Genomic DNA, 22,015 nt, shown 5'->3' with positions numbered 1-22,015 from the left:
CATCAAGCAGGCCCTACACTGGATTTGATCTTTGGAGCAGGTATAGATGTGATCATGTCCTCCCTTGTAGAGGTGCCATGGTCTGATCACTACGAAAGCTCATACAAGCAGACATGAGCATCACACTACTTACAGGCTTTCCTGGTAGTGAGAAAATCTGTCCTCAAGTGTACTACAGTCATACCTCTTGTTACGTTTGCTTCATAATACGCTTTTTCAGGTTGTGTCCCGCGGCGACCCGGAAGTACCAGAAAGGGTTACTTCCGGGTTTTGCCACTCGTGCATGCGCACAAAATGACATCACACGCATGCGCAGAAGCGGAGAATCACAACCCACGCGTGAGCAGATGCGGGTTGTGTTCCTTTCAGATTGCGAACGGGGCTCCGGAACCAGAGGTACCACTGTAATCAGAATTCACAGTTACATCATACATCACGGTGCTTTTCACAATTAGGAACACAAAATGCAAAATTACATGCTTGCTCTGTTTCAGGCACTTTCAAGATAATCGTTTATTTACTGTAGGTAAAAAGCTAGTATACAGATTGGGGATCCCTTTAAATTTCAACTACAGTTAAACGCCATCTAGTAATTTCTGCTTTCAATGTTAACCAAAAATTTCTACATACCTGCTCCACTATTAGTGTGTTCTGTTATCCAAAACAAAAAGGTCAGTCTTTTATTTGTTCAATGCATAATATTTACATTGTGAATGGAGCTAGAACAAGCAATGGTAAAGAGGTAATAAACTTTAAAAAGCCAGTTTATATATTTTACAATAATGTGCTAATCAGCATAATTGTATATAAAAATTAAAACATAGTAGAGCTTCCTACTACAGAAGTCGTAATTGGTTGAACTGTAGTAATTACCTGCTAACAATTTACATGCAACACTTGTTAAGATTGACAACTGATTTTTGTTTAAGTGTTAAGTTGATTAATGGCATGAGACACAATTTTAACTTGTGTACAAACAGAAATCGAAGTCTGCAACCAAGAACTGTACTCATTACAAGCCTCTTCCAAAAAAAAGGGAGGGGGGGAATGATAAAATGTTCTCATCATACAACAAATGTTATAAAGGCAACATACAAGAAGAATGTACCTGGATGGCACAAACTCCATAGAAGGAAAGGTCAGGCACGCACACATGCACACCTTTTTTGTATAGGAGGCCCATCTTTCCACCAAGAGGCAGTGGCTGAAAGCAAATGATAGAAAGCCAGATGCACAACTAATTCAGATTTGGAAATTTACTAAAATGTGCTTGAGTGTTAATATACAATTCTATATACAGACCACACTGGAATGTATCCCACCCCTTTGCAAAACAACCAGACTTTTTGATACCAGCCTTAGGATTCAGTTATTTCTAAAGTAAACAAACAAAAACTCAATAAAGAGTTACATGAACAGCAAGATGCACGAGATGGCTGAACTATTTATTGAGTCGATCTGGGGATATTTCTGCTTTAGAAATTGTTTGAGCACTTCCACATGTATGTCTAGGAAGAAAGGGGCAATCTACTAGGTTTTGTTGTGGCACCAATCACCACTCCATTTCAGCAGGATTCTGTGCGAGGTTCCAAAATAACCCTCAGTGGTTTAACGGAACTTGTTCAACTGCACTCCAAAAGGCTCACTTCGGGCGATTCCAACATGCCTTCGTGATTTTAGCCAAGGATAAAATGCTGCACTTCGCTGAGGCAGATGATACAGTTGGATCAACTTGAAACCAGATGCTTGATTCCCTCCTGGGATGTGCTTTCTGCGTGAAACCATCCCAGTGGAAAAAAGAGGGGCACAATAAAAACCTAGACACAGTAACTTAGATCGGATACGAAACAGAATGTCAATGTGGCCGTCAAGCATGCTGAAGAGCAGGAAGCTCTCTTGAACCAGCAGAATCCTGTAGTAGACACACACACACACACGGAGAAACAGAACACACCACCTACCGTTCCCATGAACTAAAGCTTGAACAAGAGCTGATTTTCATCATATGAAGAGAGGTACAAGATGACAGAAAACATGAATCGTCAATAGAAGATAAACTGATTGACATGAAATGGGGAAAAGAACACTTGAGCAGTCTGATTGCAGTTATTTTGTGAAGGCTGCTACTACAGCCCACAGGACCTCATTTGTGTTGGCCTTCATACATTCAACTTCAGGGTCTAAATCCAGGAGCTGCCGCACTCTCTTTGTGGCTAGGTCATACTGCTCATCCAAAAGGGGGGCAAAAGCGTTCTCAAGGACATCTGATGCATGGGCTAAGTAAATGAGAGCCAGCAAGCGCTTGTCCATGCGGTGGGGGTCATTCACCCATCTGTCAAGAACAGCTTCTTGAACTTTCTTGATGAGGCGCTGCTTAATGTTGTTGTTGGTGAGAGGGTGTGTGGTCATGTCAAAGAGGAGAAAGTTCTGTTTCTCTGTAGTCAAAACCCCCTTTTCCACCAGGTTTTTGGCTAATCGTTCACGTACGTTTCGTAACTGGTAGTGCAATTTTAATGGATTCCATGTCTCACCTAAAATAAGGCAAAAGAACAAACAAGCCCCTGAATGTTTTGCTGGTATTCTGTTGGTTAGCAAGGGTAAATGAGACAAAACAGGACACAGTAACACAGCAACAGAGGCAAAGATGCAGTATTAATTGTCACGTTAGGTAGAGAAAGAATGCTTCACTTACTGACCAGCTGCTAAGATGATCCACAGAGCAGCTTGCAATTAATACTTTGGACGAGGAGTTCCATGCTTCTAAACTAGCTAACAAGGAATGACTCCCTAAACTATTCCCCAAATAAACCTCAAAAATTTCCCGCGGGATGAAATAATTTTCCCTGAAGTTTGTCACCTATTCTAATGTCAAGAAAAACTTTCTGCCCAAGGCAGTCAATTTGTACCATGTCTGCTTACAGTGAGCTGTGTTGAGACAAATATGGTGACCATCTAAAGGGGGAGGGGGAGGGAATCAAAGCTACTATTTGGAATATTCACCAAATATTTAAAAAGCTTTATTATGAAGGTTGAAGAAAACTGTGAAGGGCAGTTGCCTGTTTATCAAAACTAGAATGAAAAAACAAAATGGAAAAACAACAGTCTCCTAACATTCAAAATACTTGCTAGCTTCTGAAATAAACTGGTATCTGTCTTATTGGAGTACACTGAGGACAGATCGTTCATTTCAATTAAACTTTGAAGTGTATTCTATGCATGTATGGGGTGTTAAGGGATGGCTAATACCTCTGCTGGAGGATGCACCACGCTCCTTTTGGGACAGTTTGTCTACCTCTGCTTCCCATTCCGTACTCTGCTCTCAACCTCCTAGAAGTTGACAGCATGCAACAATGGCCACACCCCAGGAAACGGCTTTGACCAGCCAGCTAAACCAGGTCAAGGTAGTCAATGAGTCTCAAACCCTTGGTAAGCTAGGGACTTCCCCTGCATGTGAAGATATGCTTCAGCAGATTGAACAGATGAGACCAACAGTGGGTCCAACGGTCAAGAAGGCAGTAGGGCTGGGCAACATCTGATGAAAACACCACACTATATCACCAGCTAAATATCGTATTTTGATATATCACAATACATATATACAGCGGTGTACATATCTACAGTGGCAGAGGTCCCGCCGTACCTCCCTGCGGCGGTGGAGGGTGCGCTGCGCTTCCCTGCAGCAGCAGGGCCTTGCCACACTTCCCTGCGGCGACAGAGGGTCCTGTCATACCTCCCCGTGGTGGCGGAGGGTGTGCCACACTTCCCAGCAGCACCTGAGGGCCTTGACAAGGCTCCCTGTGGTGGTGGAGGGAGGGAGAGAGCAAAGCTGGAGACACCATGCCTGCAAATTTTTTGCAGAGTATCTGGAAAGTATCCTTCAGCTGAACTACCCCCTCGTAAGCTGTTCCTTTTGTTCACCGGGTATATAGTCTTGTTGAAACACTTATCACAATGTTATTTTATAACAGGTATTCAATGTTATGGTGATTTATTGCACGGCCCTAAAAGGCATTTACTGCACATGCTGTAGAGGGAGCTGAGGAACAGATGGGGCTGGGAGAAGGAGAACTCTGATCTTAAACCTTCACTGTCTTGCAACTATACTCATTCATGAAAAGGGCTTCAGAAGTAAACCCCAAAGAAAAATCCGTACTTGCTGCCTTGCAGGATGTCTTCAAAAGAAGAAAAGGCTACAAAATAAACCCTTTAACAAATCTGGAGTGAGTCCCTAAGACAGCTGAGGGCGCCTTGTGTGCTCCCTTCCAGCAACTTCTGCAGTCAAGCTGGTGCCAAACATATTGCTCTGCTTTCCATCAGCAAGGGCAAGAGGGAGTCTTGCCATCTGGGGAGCCCAGGACCTCCATACACATTGCCCAGGCTTGTGTCCTGGAGAAGTTATTTTGGTACAGCTAATGCAACAGAAACAATGCAGGAGGCAGCAGTTACGAGTTACCAGTCTCTGCACCCACAGCAGGTACTGTGATTCTCCAATGGTTTGTCTTCACCCCCAGAGGTGCACTCCATTATCTACCGAGGTAAAAGGGTGCCAACAATAAAATTTCATTTCTATTAAGTGACACTACCTGCAGCTGCTAAAAGAGACACTATAGAAAAGTCACCGACCAAATGAAAACCTCCAACCAAATTAGTCTCATGAACAAAACATTTCTAAAATGCCTCCCAATATACTGTGTGCTATAAGAGAAAACATAGGGCATGCATTGGCTCAAGGTGTTGTGAACCCTAAGACAAGCAATGAAGGAAATGCATATTTGCTCCAGCAAAAAATAAAGTGAACTTTTAAAATAGATTGTTTTTTATCCATTTTGATTTTCCACAGTAGCTTGGCGACACCTTGTGACCAAACCTCCTAACTACAAGGAACTCTGAACAAGCAATTCAGACAACTATTTTGCGTTCAGAAATTGTAACTCTTCAGAGATTTCTGTAAATGTTTTACAGGACTCACTTTCTTATGATATGCAGAAGCAATGGTACAGAAAGCTATCAGGATATTTTATCAAATATGGTATTAGTTTGCTTTAAGACTGAACATGTTTAGCCAACATGTCACCCCTGTTAGCAGTACCAGCAACCTGTGGAATATGAAGGGTGGTGGCATGCTGAGAAGACTTTCTCTGTGAATGTCTCCCCTGCCAGCTGCTCCTGTATGAGGTATAGTGCAGTATGCTTTCTGTCAGCTGGTTAAAGCATACCTCTATGCCTTTCGGGATGATGGACTGAGATTAAGTGAATGTTGTCCTTTCTGCTGTACTCTTTAGTGCTGTTACAGTTTTAATTAAAGTTCTTTTCTATTGTAATTTATTTATTTATTTTTTTGTAACCCATTCTGGGACCGTTGGCAAATGATGGGCTATAAATAAATAAAAAACATTCTGCAGAAGCAGAAGGGCCATTATTGCCCACTGCAAGTACCAGTCCCACCCTGAGGCTGAAGTCTGCTGACGTTGCTGGCCCAAGAGGGTCAAACCATGTCAGAAAGCAGATGGACTTTGAAAAGGAAACCAACCCAAGAAGTTGCTGCCAGCATGCTGATGCTAGGAAGGAACAACATGCAACTGAATGAGAGTCCAAGTTTAGTTCCTATCAAGACGGTAAGCCCATAGCTGGTCTGTGCCACTTCAGACTGTGGGTATGGCTACTCTATACCTATACATAAATCAATTCCTGCTCACAGAAAGACAGCATGTCAGGGAGAAGACTGGGCTAGAATCCTTCCCCCTGATATTCTACATTTATACATGGAGGGGATTGCAGGGAGAACATTCAAACATGAGATCCCTAACCACTGTCTTTACAGACCAAAATTTATTTATCCTTTGAGTGAGAACTTCAGTGGGAATTAGGGTGACATTTCCATTTGCAGAAATGCTTCTAGAATAATGATTTGCGGGTTTGTCACACATAAAGGAATGCAAGTATGGAACTGTGATTCAAAATTCTGCACAAAGGCATTGCAGGTTTTAAAACTAAAAGCACAACACACCCACAGAGTACATTTGGAAATGTATAGAGCCTAGTGTTCAGTAGAAACCACCAGGGAACTGCAAATGGTTTCCACGAGTCAGGGGTAGAGGACCTCGTATCAATCCCTGCCTCTCTTTTTGTTCCCAGGCAGCTTCTCTGCCCCACCCCCACCCCAAATTCCCACACAAACATCAGTGCCTCATCTTCTTTTCTGGCTCTCTTCCATTCACATCTCCAAATAATCTAATTTTGGAACCAGAATTGTGCAAAGTTTTCCCTAAGTGGTTACAAGCATTCTCACTGATCTCAACTAGACTATTTTGCTAGTATTATCTACAATTGTACTAACCCCCTTTTATGGTTGGAAGGTTTCATAGAATCATAGAACTGTAGAGTTGGAAGGGACCTTGAGGATCATCTAGTCCACCCCCTGCAATGCAGGAATATGCAGCTAGTCCATACAGGGATTGAACCTGCAACCTTGGTGTTATCAGCACCATGGTCTAACCAACTGAGCTATCCAGGTTCGAGGAAGCAAATTATTTACGAATTACCTTCTGCATATATATCTCAAGGTGATATACAAAATAAAATAAAAGTAACTAAAACAGTTAAAACAGCACAAAATACCATATTACTGTATTTTTCCGTCTATAAGACACCCCCTATTTTTGGGAACTCAGATTTAAGAAAATGGAGGGAGATTGCCCCCTAATTTTTGACTTTTTTAAGGGGGGAAACCTAGTCTTGTACACAGAAAAATACGGTAACTGCTAGACAACAGTTCATGACTGAATTCAGATTTCAACAAGAGGCTCATTCAGTGCTCACCTCACCTCTCTGAATGACTATTACAATGTCGGCTGTACTGCAAAAATTACTTAATTTAAGAAATGAACTTCAAGAACAGAATCTGATTTTCTTGAAAACTGTAAACATTGCCTCTGCCAGAAAAGCTCCAGGTTTCTCTCATTTTCATTAGTCTCTCTGTTCTTCCTCTCTACTGCTGAACAGCCAAAGCAGGAGGGAACACAGGAATGTGTCACCAAGATATAAATATGCAATCCTAAACTCATTCACCAGGGAGTAAGCCCCACTGAATTCACTGGAACTAACTTGACTACATGAACATTACTACTAATCAACATGTTACAGACATAGGATATTTAATGAAGATGGAAGAATATTAGTATAAAAAGAACGAAGAGTGGGAAATAAGAGCCAAGTACATACATACCGTGATCAAGGTAGTCAAAATACAAAAGGCGCAGTTCACCTGACTAAACTTGTGTGTTAAGATTTCATGAAGTAATTAACACTGACCAAATCTCCCACACCCTCCCACTGCTGAATCTAAACCTGGTGATCCTGTATGCTGCTAGACAGCAGCTTAATTCTACTCCAGAGATAGCGAGAGCATTAACTATTTCCTTCCACCATTCCAACACTGCCACCCCCAAATTTATTCGACAGAACACTGGTGTTTAAATTTGATCTTCACAGCATCCAAAGTTGTTACTCATAATTTGGACAGAAGGCATCACTTGATAAGGAACTTATCAAGCCCTATGCTTGAAAATTCGCTCCTTAAAACCAGTGATGCATGGCAGCCCAAAAGTTTGTTAAACATTAAAAAATGTTAATTTCCAAATATTTATCTTACCACTAAGCAGCTCTATCCAGTTCTGCACTGTTTCAGGAGGTTGTGTCTCCTTAATGTGCTTCAGAGCTTCATCAAGTAGAACATCCCCTGTAGGAGCATCTGATTTGCAGATCACCTGATAGGAAATATAAGAGTTCACTCCATCACCTCAAACTTTTGCTTTTAACTCTTTAAGCACCAAGTGGAGAAAAAGTGTGTCTCAGTACTACTTTTTTATATCTTGAGGCTCAGTGTTGGAATATTCCCACTTCTCGAACCAATGTCATTGTTCTTCGGAAACCAAATCAAATGTCTTGCTTTTGAAAAGGAAAACATCTGAATCCATGGGAAGGCAATGCTCCATATATACCACCCCATTCAAGTCAACCAAGAAATAAAAGTCCCAAACCATTCCCTCTAGGTACATTAGCATCCTTTTTTATTTAGACAAATAGTTACTTCATGAAGAACACATTATATTAATAGCATACTACTTTCTGTTGCAACCTGAAACCACAGAATACAGGGCATATGGAGTCACATTTACCTCAAAAAATGCCCAGAAAAAATAAATACAGAGAGATAAGAGAGCTCTCCAATTTAAGCACTAGAACTTCCAAAGCTGCTGCAGAGGGAAAAACAGTGCCAATGGAGAGACATAAGAGAGCTACATACAATATCCAGGCAACAAATGAAAAATCAACCAAACAGATTCATTATATTTTTACTGTTATTTTTATTCATAATTAGAATGCTCAGAGCTAGGATTATCAACCTGTATAAGTTACCACTGTCACCCTTTTTCACCATAATGTTCTAGTTCCCTAAAAGGCTGTAGGTGATGCAGATATGAACCCATATCACCTCCCTTGACAGGAGAAAAATAATAATCTCCCTGCCACCCTAAAGTCCCTTGCATATGGACAGCAAACAAAGTTATGGAGATTTGTCTGGAATGTCTTCTGTTCCCTGGCCCCCTGTACATAATACTTAAGAGAGGACAATCTGTCATTAAACAATAATCCATTCCTAAACATACGCTTTGTGGTCATAGAGATAATTAGCATGCTTCTCAGAAGCAATAATTCCAATAAAAGCCACATTAAATGTCTGTTAAAAAAATTTTGATGATGAAATAATTCCTTAACAGACATTTTATTTGACAACAATCAAGCTCACTATAAGTTTATATTATGGAGGACAGCAACAAAAAATGCCAAAATACTAAATTTAATAGACGTCATTATTTGGAGCTTAGAAATGCTAATTCTCTCATTAGATCTGTGCTCTCACTGCTTGAGCTCCAATTCTTCTGGGAAGCCAGTATCTGGCTATTACGGCCTGGCTAATGAATGTTTATTAAGTCCTTCACAACACTGAGGGAAATTTATACCATCAGATGGAAGAACACATCAGCCAGAATGCATAGAATAAAAGCCAGTCAGAGGTTCAATAGAAACTTGGTTTCTAAAGAATGGCCTAAGCATAAAACATAGGAGGATAATCCAACTAATACATGCTCAGTGCAGAACCATTGAAATCAGTGAATGTTAATTGTCCATTGATTTCATCGGCATAACAAATGGATGCCACCCAAACTCTTGTAGTACCAGCTTTAATATACCTAGATATAGATTATTTATTTGGTATATGTGGTCCAATAATATGCACTTTGCTACTATGTATGAGCAACTCCACTGATTAGCACAAAATTAAAATATGATGGCTGAAGCTTTTTAAAAAGCATAATACATCATTTTAAGCAAATGTCTTCTCTTCATGGTGACCCCAATTTAGTACAAGGTTACGGCATGTTAGTACTTATTTTGGAAAAAGGTTTCAGTACCTACAAACAATAAAATATCATTTGGAAACCAAAGGACATTATACAAACACACATACCCCCATTTACATGGGGGTTATGTTCTGAGGCACCACGTGCATATGTGATATTGCGTATAATTGAGGCACCCACTGGAAAACCAGCACATGGCTGGCGACCTTGGCAGTTGCAGGTATGCTCGCAGATGCTGCTGCCCAGATCTCCTTCTCCCAGATCTTGATGGCATGGATGCTGGACACATTCCTACACATTCCTGCCAAACTTGTATGCCACAGCACACCCACCCATGCCTTCTTGCAAACAGTCCAGCACTTTCAGTTTCTGCTCTAGTGTGAAACCAGTCGCTGCTTCTTGGGTTTTGGGTTTGTCAGCACCTAAGGAAGATGATGATGCCTCAAAACACCTCTCCCCAAAAGCTCAAAAAAATCCTGACTTAAAAAAGCTCCCCCCAAACCCACAAAAGATCTATTTTTTTTATAAAAAAACCCACCTCAAATACATTCACCAGACATTCCTCCTCCCAAAACTCCTCCAATGTTCGTGACAATTGCTCTCTCACAACCTCCTTCCTTAAACTCCAGCTTGCCACAATTATGGCCAATAAATAACGTAGCTTTTAGGTCTGACTCTTCTTAAAATCACCTATGTAAAATATTCTAGAAATAGTCAAGCAAGCTATTATATAACCTTGGTATTTCAAGGAACATTCCTGCATTTCTGGCACACCAAAGAATCTTGGAAGCTGTGTGGGGAAGGGAGCAGATCCATTTCAAGATAATCATAACTAAATGCAGCTGAACATAAGCAGTAACTGTCTACTAACACAAAGACACAATTCTTAACAGCGAGGTAGTGTGGAAACCTTTCAAAACATGCTTTTTAAAAAAGGTGAGCAAAAGATAATATTGACAGGGCAGACTGTGCATACAACAGCATTTTTTCATCACAAGATCCCCTCAGAAAAAATAAATTGCCCTCACATAATGCCAACAAAATCAACCGCAAAGAGCAACATAGACTGATTCATCTCCATAGTAGGCCCTGGATTCAGCAAATTGCATAAGCACCACATGTTTAATATTAAATATGTGGCTTAAGGAACTTATAATTGATTAGATACAAGCGTTCTTGCCATCTCTTTACAAATACTGAAATGAGTATGTAAAAGGTTGGTACAGTTTGAAGAATTGTATGGGATTTAATTTTTAAGACCTACATGTCATTTTACCCTCCGATTCTTACCTTTCTAGTTAACAAACTTTTGCGTCTCATTCCAAATGCCTCCAGCTGAAGACGCCCTCTCAGTGCTAATTCAATTAACATGCAGCCACGCAGCCCAGAGGAAATGCAGTCATTCCAAAATGATGTATAACCCTGATGGGAAAGAAGTCTCTGTAAGTTTTCTTTTATCCATGTAAAAATAAATAATATTCATTATAACACTTTCAGACAAAAAGAAAAAGAAATCTGCCCTCTTGACATGCTCCAAAATAGCTAAAGAATTTAAGAATGAACTAAATACTGACGAACATATCTAAGCTTTCCCCCCTCTTTTTTGACTTCTAAAGTATAGTGATAAAAGCTTTCTAACAAGCTTTCATGAAATGTGATTCATCTTTACAGAGATTTTGAACTTTACTCCAAAATGTTAAAATATTGATTTCTTTCGATTTAGGCAGTCTAGTTTAAATGAAGTGGGTCTATTTTCTAAGAGCTGGAAAACAGACTTTTATTTTCAGTTCACATCTATTTCCAAGTCAAACCATGGCTTACCCCTGTGAAGCGTGGCAGTAGGAGTGCAGCGGCTGAAAGATTTGCTCCGAGAATCCATACTTTTGTTTCTTTGTGCTAAGTCATGGTTTGTGCTAAGTCATGGTTTGTGCTAAGTCATGGTTTGGCTGAGAGTTACATGTGACCTGGACCAGACATCTCAAAATATACTTGTTTCAAATGGTTCATTTTACCAGGCTTAGGATTATGCATTGCAGGGGGTTGGACTAGATGACCCTTGGGGAACCCTTCCTACTCTTCAATTCTATGGTTCTATGGTAAATAGTTGCAGGAATCGGTAAAAACAAAGAAGCTTCAAAACAGGTATACGTCTTGCTTCACCAGAATTTGCAGTTAAAGCCACAAAACTTCACATGCTGAAATACTTTATTCTGGTTGAAGGAAACTTAAACCAATAAAATAAACACTATTCAAACTAGCTCTAACATTATCCTTACAATACTGGCCAAGGAATTTTTAACACATCTTTTCCTCTTTCCACAAAATAACATTTTATCATTTCAAAATGCCTGCTTTTCAAACCAAAGCATTAAAATACTCTGGAAGCAGTGTGTGTACACCTTCAAATATGCTGTCAAAATAAAAGAGAATTTTCCCAACATATTGTAGATGTGAAAGCTTTTGAATTTCACTGGGGCTGTTCAGTACCCTCCTTGACTGCCTTTTTTGTGAATGGAATGTGTTCTTGAATTGTGATGCCTCTTGCTTGTCTGAATGGGTGTGTGGGTGTGGGGTGTGTGTAAAAACAGACTTTTGTATGGCTGGGATGTATGTAGCCTACTGGAGAAAGCTAAGAGCCACATCTATGCTTCATTCAACTTTGCCTCTGTCCCAGCCATCCCACTCCAAATTTACCTTGTAGTCCAAAGAAAGATTTTGCAAACTATTGTGGTTTTTAAAATGTTTATTAGTTCATTATTTACAAATTCAGTCTACCTGCTAGGTTTTTTTTTATTGGTGATAGGTATAGCACAGCATCCTCAGGCAGCAAGCACAGCATAAATTTCTAATTACAACAAAAAGCTGAATCTTTTATCTAAATTCACAGGCACAACAAACGTCTATGCTCAATTAAGACTCTGCACATCTGACTCTAAATTAAGACAGGTCAGAAAGCTCTATGCTGGAAGTTTAAAACAAAGAAAGATGTTTATACCTAAAGTATAGGCAATCATAATGACAAAAACTCAAGTATTAATGAAAAAGTTCCTGTTAAGTCACAGTAGAATCCAACGTAATGCTAAGACAATTACAGTGGTACCTCGGGTTACATACGCTTCAGGTTACATACGCTTCAGGTTACATACGCTTCAGGTTACAGACTCCGCTAACCCAGAAATATTACCTTGAGTTAAGAATTTTGCTTCAGGATGAGAACAGAAATCGTGCTCCGGCAGTGCGGCAGCAGCAGGAGGCCCCATTAGCTAAAGTGGTGCTTCAGGTTAAGAACAGTTTCAGGTTAAGAACGGACCTCCGGAACGAATTAAGTACATAACCAGAGGTACCACTGTATCTCATCAATGTAAGGATTTCTGCTTGTACAACTACCCCGTGTGCACCCTAAATCTGTTCTGGGGGCTCCCGTAACCCTCCACAGAAGAGGTGCTAAGGGGGATTATTTCCTACTGATTTTACAATACAAAACTGCAGTGTGAACTGAGAGGCATATACTTGTACAAGCTCTGCAAATTTTGGAATATGGACTAAAAGAAAGTATGCATTTACTAAGCAATCCTAAACTCCCTGGGAGAACAGCTGAGAAGCTATCAGATGTTGTGGACCACCACTTTCACCAACACAGAGAGAGGTCTGCAGGCAGTGTTCAAAACTCCCATTGTTCTAGGTGCGTTTTTAGACAATCAATTTCATTAGTGCGAGCAGTTTCTGAGCTCTGGGTGCAGTACTGCACCTAAGATTTCAGCTTAAAACTGCAGTGTGGAAGGAAAGGAGGGCCTTTTTCTGCCTCCCCACTTCCAGCTACTCTCTGAAGACTGCAGAAGAGGCCCCCTTAAGAATATTATGGGGGTAGGCAGGGGAAATACTAGACCATGTGGAAAAAAAACTTATTTTCGCTGCAGTTCATTTATTTTCAGCTTTGTATTGTTATGAAAAAGTGTGCCTATATATTCTGTTGTTGTTCCCATAACCTAGGTTGAAGGTTCCATTTGGCTCCTAGCTTTCATGTCTGTGTTTCTGACACGGTCTGCAGGCGCTCTGCCAGGTCTGCCACTGTTGTTATAAAGCAGTGCTGCACATATGACTGACCTCAAAATGGGGCATTCCAGTGTGCAGTGTCAGGGAAGGCCTTGGATCCACTGAATCCAAAGTCCCCTCATTTCCCAGACACAACCCTGGAGCTGCTGTAGTTGTTATCTCTCTCACTAAAGTCAATGGTGGAGCAAGAAGGGGAATTTTTAAAGAGCCACGACAGGGGGTGGAATCCATCCTCCATCTTTTGCCCTGACAGGCATGAGCCATCAGGGCGGCTTAGGAAGTGATGGCTTCTTTGCCACAGAATCTTCTCACCGCATTAGGACTGTCTTAACTAGGAGAATTCAGTATGTTAGGAATGAAATCGCAAGCAGCAGAATTACATGAACTGCAAAATTAGCTGCCTGCATCATAGTCTTAATTTTCATGAAGACAACCTAAAAACGATGAGAAAGGAAATGTCATAGCCCAGGAAGTAAGCAAAATAAAAGTGAATCTTAATCTGAGGAACAAACAGCCACCAACTCAAATATTTCAGTTTCAGTGGCGTTGCGTGGGTTGTCAGCACCCAGGGCAAGGCAAGTAATTTGCGCCCCCTAACCCGGGGCAAGGCAAGTAATTTGCACCCCCCGCTGCACTGTCCCTCCCCCAGATAGTCCCTTGCTCTCTCTCCGCACCGCACCGCATGCCTGGCACCCCCCCCCTCCACAGTGGGCAGCGACCTGGCGGCTCGGATCGGATTCGCACAGCCAGCACTGCAGTGAGAGAGAGTGAGTGAGCCAGGTAGGGGCAGACAGCTGCGAGTGCCAGCGCGCCCTCCTCCCCAGATGTTGTGCCCGGTGCGGCCGGCCCCCCCTGCACCCCCCACACTATGCCACTGTTCAGTTTAAATACTTCTGTTTGTTAGAGGAACTTTTGAGCTATCCCTGAGTGACCACTTCATAATTAAATGTATGCCATCATGAGTTTCATGGTGGAAGAAAGTTGAGCTATAATGTAAGAAAATAAATATAAATATTTAAACAGCACATTAAATTAACAGTGTACTTTGGTTTTGTTTATTAAATGTGGGTCAAATGCATGCACTAAGGCTACAACCTGATGCACACTTACTGGAAATAAAGCCCCACTGAGCTCACTGGAGTTCATTTTTGACACAAATCCCTGGTTCACACGTCACACTAACCCAAACCATTACTTAGCACAAACATGCAAGTGCCCAGGCTTCCAGGAAGGATAACACAGATGCTTTTCTTCTCCCCAATCGTTTTGCCGCTGTACTATGCTAAGTTACAGTATAGTTTAGTGTGTCATCCGAACCTGGGTTTGTGGTTTAGCTCTCTTGACTTACCATGAGTCATAAACTAAGATAAACTAACTGATTACACAGCTACACAGACATGCTTCATGAGCAAAAATAAGGCAAATACAAATTATGGAAGCAAAGTGTATCTGAGTAACAAGTTGAAGAACAACTTTCTAGCTTCCAACTTGAGTCAAAACTACACTAAAATTATTCAAATACTAAAACTTCTCTTTCACACTCTCTCTCACACACAATCATGATTTTTCTTCCCTCAGGCTTCCCACTGTCATATCTATTCAGCACTTTGCTGTGAAAATAATACCCGTCTTCCCTCACTCTGAGATGCAATTCATTCTCTTCTCCACTGGCTTCCTGTCCAAATCACAGATGCTTTACAAGCTCCTTCAAACCCCTTCATGCCCCCACTCTGCCCATCCTTATCTCTGTGTGTTTATTTCCCAACACATCCCTGCCTGTGACCTTCGCTCACCCAGATCTACCTCCCTCAGCATCCAAAGGTCTCCTGCTCCCTGAAATGACTCTGTCCAGTTTTCTTTGCTGCCTCTTGTCTCAAACTGCCTTCCAGAAAGAATGTCTCTGTGCAGCCACCTTTATCTCCTTTAAATCCTTCTCCAAAACTCATCATTTCTAGGAAGCCTTTAGATAAGCGCATTAAGATCAACAATGAAACTCAGTTAGTTTCTGCTATGACCTGATGCTTATTGGTATGTGGCAACACAGAGGTAAACATTTTCACTTCAGGCACCAGTATTGTAGAATGAGCTCCCTGCTGAAAAACAAAAGGCCCCATCAGTATTGGCATTCCACGGAGTACTGAAGACACACTTGTTTAAACAAGCATTCCCCTGATCTCCTTACTTGAACCTCCGGCTTTAACTGTTTTAATTTTTGTTTTAACTCTTTAAAGGACTTATTTTAGTATATATTTAAATTATGGGTGTTTATTTTACTGTTTGGATAAAAATATTTTATTGTGTATCTTATTTATGTGTACAGATATTTTTTGCAATTGATTTTATACTTGTAATCTGCCAAGAGGCCACTTTGACAATTAAGCAATATATAATTCATCATGGTCATGAACACCCTTGCCCCAGTCCTGGATGCCCTACTATAACTAAGCCAAAGCATGTGTAACTAAAGTAATCATATATTATTCCTCTATTGTATCCTGTCCATACTTCCTGTAGTAAGCCCATTGGGGTAAGGAAGGACCGGTCACAATTATTTTGTATGCATACAGATAGCACTATAAATAATAAGTTAGCACCCCCCACCACCCTGCAATATTGTAGCATTTGTCCCTCTTTCAGCTGAAAGCAGAGTGTTATCTAAGAACCACCTTACTCTGAGGGAAGCGGATACAGTGGTACCTCGGGATGCAAACGGGATCCGTTCTGGAGCCCCGTTCGCATCCTGAATGGAACATAAGATGCGACGGCGCGTCTGTGCGTGCCGCGTTTTGTTGCTTCCATGCATGACATCATTTTGAGCGTCTGCACATGCGCAAGCAGCGAAACCCAGAAGTAACATGCTCCATTACCTTGGGGTTGCTGCAGAGCGCAACACGAAAGCGCTCAACCTGAAGCACATTCAACGCGAGGTATGACTGTATCTAGTTTTCAGAAAGACACCCCCCAACTTGTTTTATCCATTTTATTAGTTTTAATCCAACACCCACAAATTTGGTGTTTGAAGAAGACATTATCTGGATGCAAAGTAGTAGTACTCCTCCTGTCATCTTTGGGACAGTGTCCTTCTTACAAAAGTTGTGCTACTTTCTTCTCCAAAACAATTCTCTCCCCATACCATTATAACAAGAACAAGCAAAATATTTTGCTTTATATATTTTCACTGTTCATTCTTTTGATAATGGAAGCCAAATAAAAAGGTTGTGTATAATAGCAAGAAGAGCAATGCAATTCTTTCATACCCTTGATGAGTCAATGAATGATGAGTCTATGAATCTGATCTTATGCTATGGTTTACACAGTAGTTGCTGCAGTTAAGAGATACTGCAAAGATGTATTTCTTGCTGGAAAGAGGGAAAACTGGTTCAGTCTTCATGGGGTCAGTGCAGACTAACACATGATAGCATATTACAATGACCAGGAGCTGCAAAAGGTTTCCTCCTCCTACTCAGCAGCAGAAGAAATATATGGCTGTGACCTGTAAGGAAATCTTTGCATTGCTAAGAGATGGCTAAGCTGTAACTTTCTGTATTCCAGGGAAATTCACCTCCACACCAAGTCTCTGTGTCTAAGGTTTGTGCGCATGATTCATCATCAGCTTTGTTAAAGCTTTGCTTTCAGCAATAAACAAATTAAACAATATATACAATCAAACCAGAAATGTAATAGTATCCTTGATGTTATAAATGCATTTGTGTTAGTCAAGTCAGTTTTACTTTTAATAGAGATACTAACAAAACAGAAGGCTTTCTTACTTTTACTTTGCTTTGACATTCCTTAGGGTCATTTTATTCCCGCAAGAAGGGGTTGCTTCTTGTCATTAATATACTGTTCGCTATTGGTACAGCTGCAACATTTAGCCAAGTGTTAATGAACCAAAGGGTTCGTATGTGAGCAGCAGAAAAGAATTACATACCCTTCACTGTGCATCTCTCATGCGCTCCTAAAAATGCCATCAGTTTCCTGCAAACTGTAAATTCACTTTCACTAGGATAGGGACCTGATGCCTACAAAGTGCCGCAACTGGTGTGTCATTGTACCATCTTTTAAGAAATAATAGACTAGCAGTTCTTCAAAGATGATGGAAAGCTTGCCTTCAAAAATCCCCATGGTGTTACTGGACTTTATCCAACAGAAATTAGTATTACAAGCCTACAGTACATAAGTCAGACGAGGGACTGTGATATCCCACTGCTGAAGACGCAACTCATTGGAGATTATTTAGTTCATATTATTTGGAAGAGCTTCATTTCAATCACAATATGGCATGGGGAAGGCCTAAAGAATGTGCTTGGCTCAAGCTGTAGGTTTATCTTTGTTTAGCTCATACAGTATTGGGCCATTTACCTATTATTTAGGCCATATATATTAGGAGTGAGGAGCTTAGGGCAGCTGAAAGATGGTTAATAGAAGGTTGCCTCTAAGCCATGAAGCTTAAAGGGCCTAGTTCAGCAGAAGACCTACATATTGTGTCTATATCGCTTAAGTCTCACTTTTTAACACTCTCTCTCTCTGAACACATCCCTTTGTGGCTTCCCTCAATTAAAATAAATCTGAAAAAACAGAAGATTAATACATTGCATAAGACATTATAGAAACAAATAAAAATGAATTTATAAATCTCAAGATGCTATGGGTGCCTTATATGAACTGTACACATATGCTTGCAGTGTCAAAATAGTGTGCAAATAAGTAATAACTAATGACAATAAAGCTTGACTTTATATCGCAAAATAAGTACAGTATTTGTTCCAAAATTTGGAAGCAACCACAAAAGACTGACAACTATTATCTGAAATTCATCAGAACAAACAGTACTTTTGAGGACTGGACTAAAATCATTATTGTTAACTGAAACTCAGAATACATCAACCAACCACAACAATCTTGCTTAGTTTGCAATGGCTGAATCCAGTCATCAAATTATGCTTTGACAACTGGAAACACCTCCTTAGCTTGCATATGCCTCCCTCCCACAGTTTAGATAACCCAACCTAAAAACTCTAATCTAAACTCTAATGAGCCTGTAACATGTTTTTCAGAAACCCCCAAAAGCCTGGAGATGAAGTATAGGGTAATGTACAGCAGCCAAGCTACAAGTGGATGACTTTTCCAAAGATTAAAGAACTCTGGGAAAGAGTGCATCTGAGCATGATCCTTTATGTAAGCCCATGCAAATACACTGTGGGGTCAAAATAGAAGCCAACAACTATCATGAAAAAGGCAGTAAGTTTTATTCTACACATTAAAAAAATTACCCATGCATTTGATAAAAGCATTCCCTTTCTTGGCCAAATGTACCCATAACACCAACCAGAGCTCCATTACTTTGCAAAATTCTGAAATAGCACCTTACAATCTGCAGCAAAGGTTTACAAACTTTTCCTCTACTAGGTATCCTAAAGAGAGTATCTTGCTCAAGATAGTACTACACTCACTAATAAGCCTTAGCATGTCAACCAACCCATTCTGCCTATCCAAGTTTGTTTCTTAAATGATGTAAAATGTTTATAAGCATAGCCTGTGAGTCATGTGTTTTTCTGGAAAAGAAGTACATTTTAACTTTGCAAACGGTGTTTTTTAAAATTCCTAAATAGCCATATGAGCTGCAGCTGGAACACTACAGTCATACCTCTTGTTACGTTCGGTTCAGGTTACGTTCTTTCAGGATACGCGCTGTGGCGACCCAGAAGTAACGGAACAGGTTACTTCCGGGTTTCGTTGCCCGCGCATGCTCAACATGACGCCACGCGCATGTGCAGAAGTGGTGAATTGCAACCCGCGCATGCACAGGCACAGGTTGCATTCTGCTCATGTTGCGAACGGGGCTCCGGAACGGATCCCATTCGCAACCAGACGTACCACTGTATAATAAATTCTCAGACGACTGTTATGGCCGAGTTGTTTCAATTTACTGCACTATCAAGTAGGTGCTTAGAATGCAGCATACCAACTAAGCCAGTACACGGTTCCAAAACATAAATGTTCAAAAACCCCAGCTATTAACAGTATTCCCGTCTGAGAAAGTCCAACTACATGGACCTCTGCTCCTAAGAAACTTGATGCCCCTAAACCAACTTCTACTGAGGGGTTTCAATGCAACTTTGCTGTTTCTCCTGCCCCATTAAGCCCTTCTGTCAAATCCAAAAGCTTTTCACCACAACATCCTCCTCCAAGTTTTGCTGACACCACCACCTTCCCTAACCCCTCGTTACATCTAATCTTAAAACCGTTAGCTGCCTCAGTTTCAGTCATACCTGATAAGTTATAGTGGAAACACTTAGCATAAAACTATGAGCACTCAACTAGCATGTCCCGGTACATAAATTGGGTAGAGGGCGGTGGCTGATGCCCACTTGCAAATTCTACTCCATCTTCATATCCTGTTCTTCTCGCAAGATTCTTCTTCTTCTTCTGTATTTCTCATATCTGATTTATTGCCATATACAGTGGTACCTCGGGTTAAGTACTTAATTCGTTCCGGAGGTCCGTTCTTAACCTGAAACTGTTCTTAACCTGAAGCACCACTTTAGCTAATGGGGCCTCCTGCTGCTGCCGCGCTGCCGGAGCACGATTTCTGTTCTCATCCTGAAGCAAAGTTCTTAACCTGAAACACTATTTCTGGGTTAGCGGAGTATGTACCACTAAAACGTATGTAAACCGAGGTACCACTGTACAGTATTGCAGTTTGAGAATTGGACTGAAAGCTGAGGTGGGGGATGAGGTGGGAGGAAGGGGTTGCCTTGCAGGCAACATGGCATGCTGGGGAGTGTGTGTCTTATATTTCCCTGCCAGCTTTCTGGCATTTTTTTTTTTAAACTTCCATTCGGACACTTGTGTCTCGTTCGTTTTAATTGTTTTTAGGGTGGCCCTGAAAGGCAGCATGCAAAGCCCTGGGCACAACCACTTTTGTTTGTGTGTGTCAAGAGACGCCCGCCTACCTTAACCCCTAATCGCATACACAACACAACACAACACAACCAGCCAAGGAGCCCCTCCCCCTCAGACATCCACCAAACCCCGTAGCAACCTCCAGGCCCCTCGACCGACACCACCCCTCACTTTGGCCTCACAATCCCGCCCCCCAGCCCCACATACACAAGGGCAACCCGGGGGGGGGAGGCCTTTCATGTCCCCTCCTCACCTCACAGACACCCCACCCCACCTTCCCGGGCCCACCCCGCCACCTTTCCCCGCTCGCCAGGCTGCGGGCCCCGCACCTCTCGGTCCTTGAGGCCCAGCAGCAGCACTTCCTCCATGAGCGTGAGGCGCGTTTCCTTGGAGTCGCCCTTCTCGTCGTCGCCCTGCTCGTCCCGCCGGCCTTCTTCCTCCGCGCCTCCTCCGCCACCCCCGCCGCCGCCGCCGCCCCCGGACGCCCGCTCTTTGTCGGCCGCGGCGGCGCTGCGAGAGGCCTCGGTCCGGCGCTGCACTAGGCCCGAGTTTCGCTGGGTCAAGGAAGTCATGGCGGCGGCGGGGGGCCCCGGGAGGACCCTGCTGGAAAGGCTGGGGCTGCGGCCTCCCTGCCGCTCTCGCTCGCTCTCTCCGCTTCCCCCACTCCGGGCGGGAGCTGGGGAGGCCCCAAGCGCTCAGGGAGGGGAAAGGGAGGGAAGGGAGCGGGGGAGAAGGAGCTGGGCCAGCCTGGCTCCCCCTGCGGCACCAGCGGCGGCGGCGGCAGGAGCACCTTCTCCTCCAATATGGCGGCGCGGGCTGACGCGCCAGCAGCTATAGCGGCGGCGGAGGATGTGGCAGGAGGAGGAGGAGGAGGAAGACTCTGGAGGCGCCGGAAAGAGAAAGATGGGGGGGCGGGGGCGGAGAGGAAGTTAAGTCGGTCAGTTAGTCGGCGGCTCAGAGGCGGCGGAGGTAAACTCTTTCCCCCGCTAGCCCTCAGGAAGGGGGAGCGTGTTTTTGTTTCTGTATCTTCTGTTGAAGTCGCTTTTTAAAACTTTTTTTTATGGTGAAGAGCACCTTGTGAAGGAAAGCGAATATGCAGTATACTCTCTTTTTTTGGACGAACGTGAACACACACACACACATGTCCAGGACATTTTGGCACCTGAGGCCAAAATGGCGCCCCCATTCCCTCACACCAGGTGAGGGAAGATCTACATCAGGGGTCAGCAACCTTTTTCAGCCGTGGGCCGGTCCACCGTCCCTCAGACCATGTGGGGGGCCGGACTATATTTTGAAGAAAAATATGAACCAATTCCTATGCCCCACAAATAACTCAGAGATGCATTTTAAATAAAAGCATACATTCTAATGTAAAAACACCAGGCAGGCGCCACAAATAACTGAGAGATGCATTTTAAATAAAAGCACACATTCTACTCATGTAAAAACATGCTGGGCCGGATTGAGAAGGCAATTGGGCCGCATCCGGCCCATGGGCCTTAGGTTGCCTACCCCTGATCTACATCAAGGGGAAGAAAAAGCTACATCGGGATCTGCGAATACTGCCTCAGTTGCCTCCTTTTACCTCATGGGTGGGTTGGCCCTGAATGAATACAGTGGTACCTCGGGTT

At 42.3% G+C, this 22,015-nt stretch overlaps 1 protein-coding gene across 1 annotated transcript; it reads right to left on the bottom strand.

Annotated features, from left to right (window-relative positions):
• Positions 1-484: 484 nt before the first annotated feature.
• GOLPH3 (golgi phosphoprotein 3) lies at positions 485-21,261 on the bottom strand. Its single transcript, XM_083403170.1, has 4 exons — positions 20,714-21,261; positions 10,716-10,847; positions 7,652-7,766; positions 485-2,531 (listed from the first exon to the last, which is right to left on the bottom strand). The coding sequence occupies exons 1-4, from the start codon at positions 20,954-20,956 to the stop codon at positions 2,107-2,109; spliced, it is 915 nt and encodes a 304-aa protein (XP_083259296.1). The 5' UTR covers positions 20,957-21,261; the 3' UTR covers positions 485-2,106.
• Between the last annotated feature and the right edge of the window lie 754 nt (positions 21,262-22,015).

The sequence above is a fragment of the Podarcis tiliguerta genome, assembly GCF_965153285.1.
Source record: "Podarcis tiliguerta genome assembly, chromosome: 11".
NCBI lineage: Eukaryota > Metazoa > Chordata > Lepidosauria > Squamata > Lacertidae > Podarcis > Podarcis tiliguerta.
Note: the sequence above shows the minus strand (reverse complement) of the source record. Positions and strands in the feature narration are given on the sequence as shown.

Coding starts and splice junctions, on each gene's coding strand:
- GOLPH3 (XM_083403170.1), bottom strand. CDS start 20,956: ATGACTTCCTTGACCCAGCGAAACTCGGGCCTAGTGCAGCGCCGGACC. Junction 7,767..10,715: donor AAAGTTTGTTAACTAGAAAG/GTAAGAATCGGA, acceptor ATTTCCTATCAG/GTGATCTGCAAATCAGATGC. Junction 2,532..7,651: donor CTGGATAGAGCTGCTTAGTG/GTAAGATAAATA, acceptor GCCTTATTTTAG/GTGAGACATGGAATCCATTA.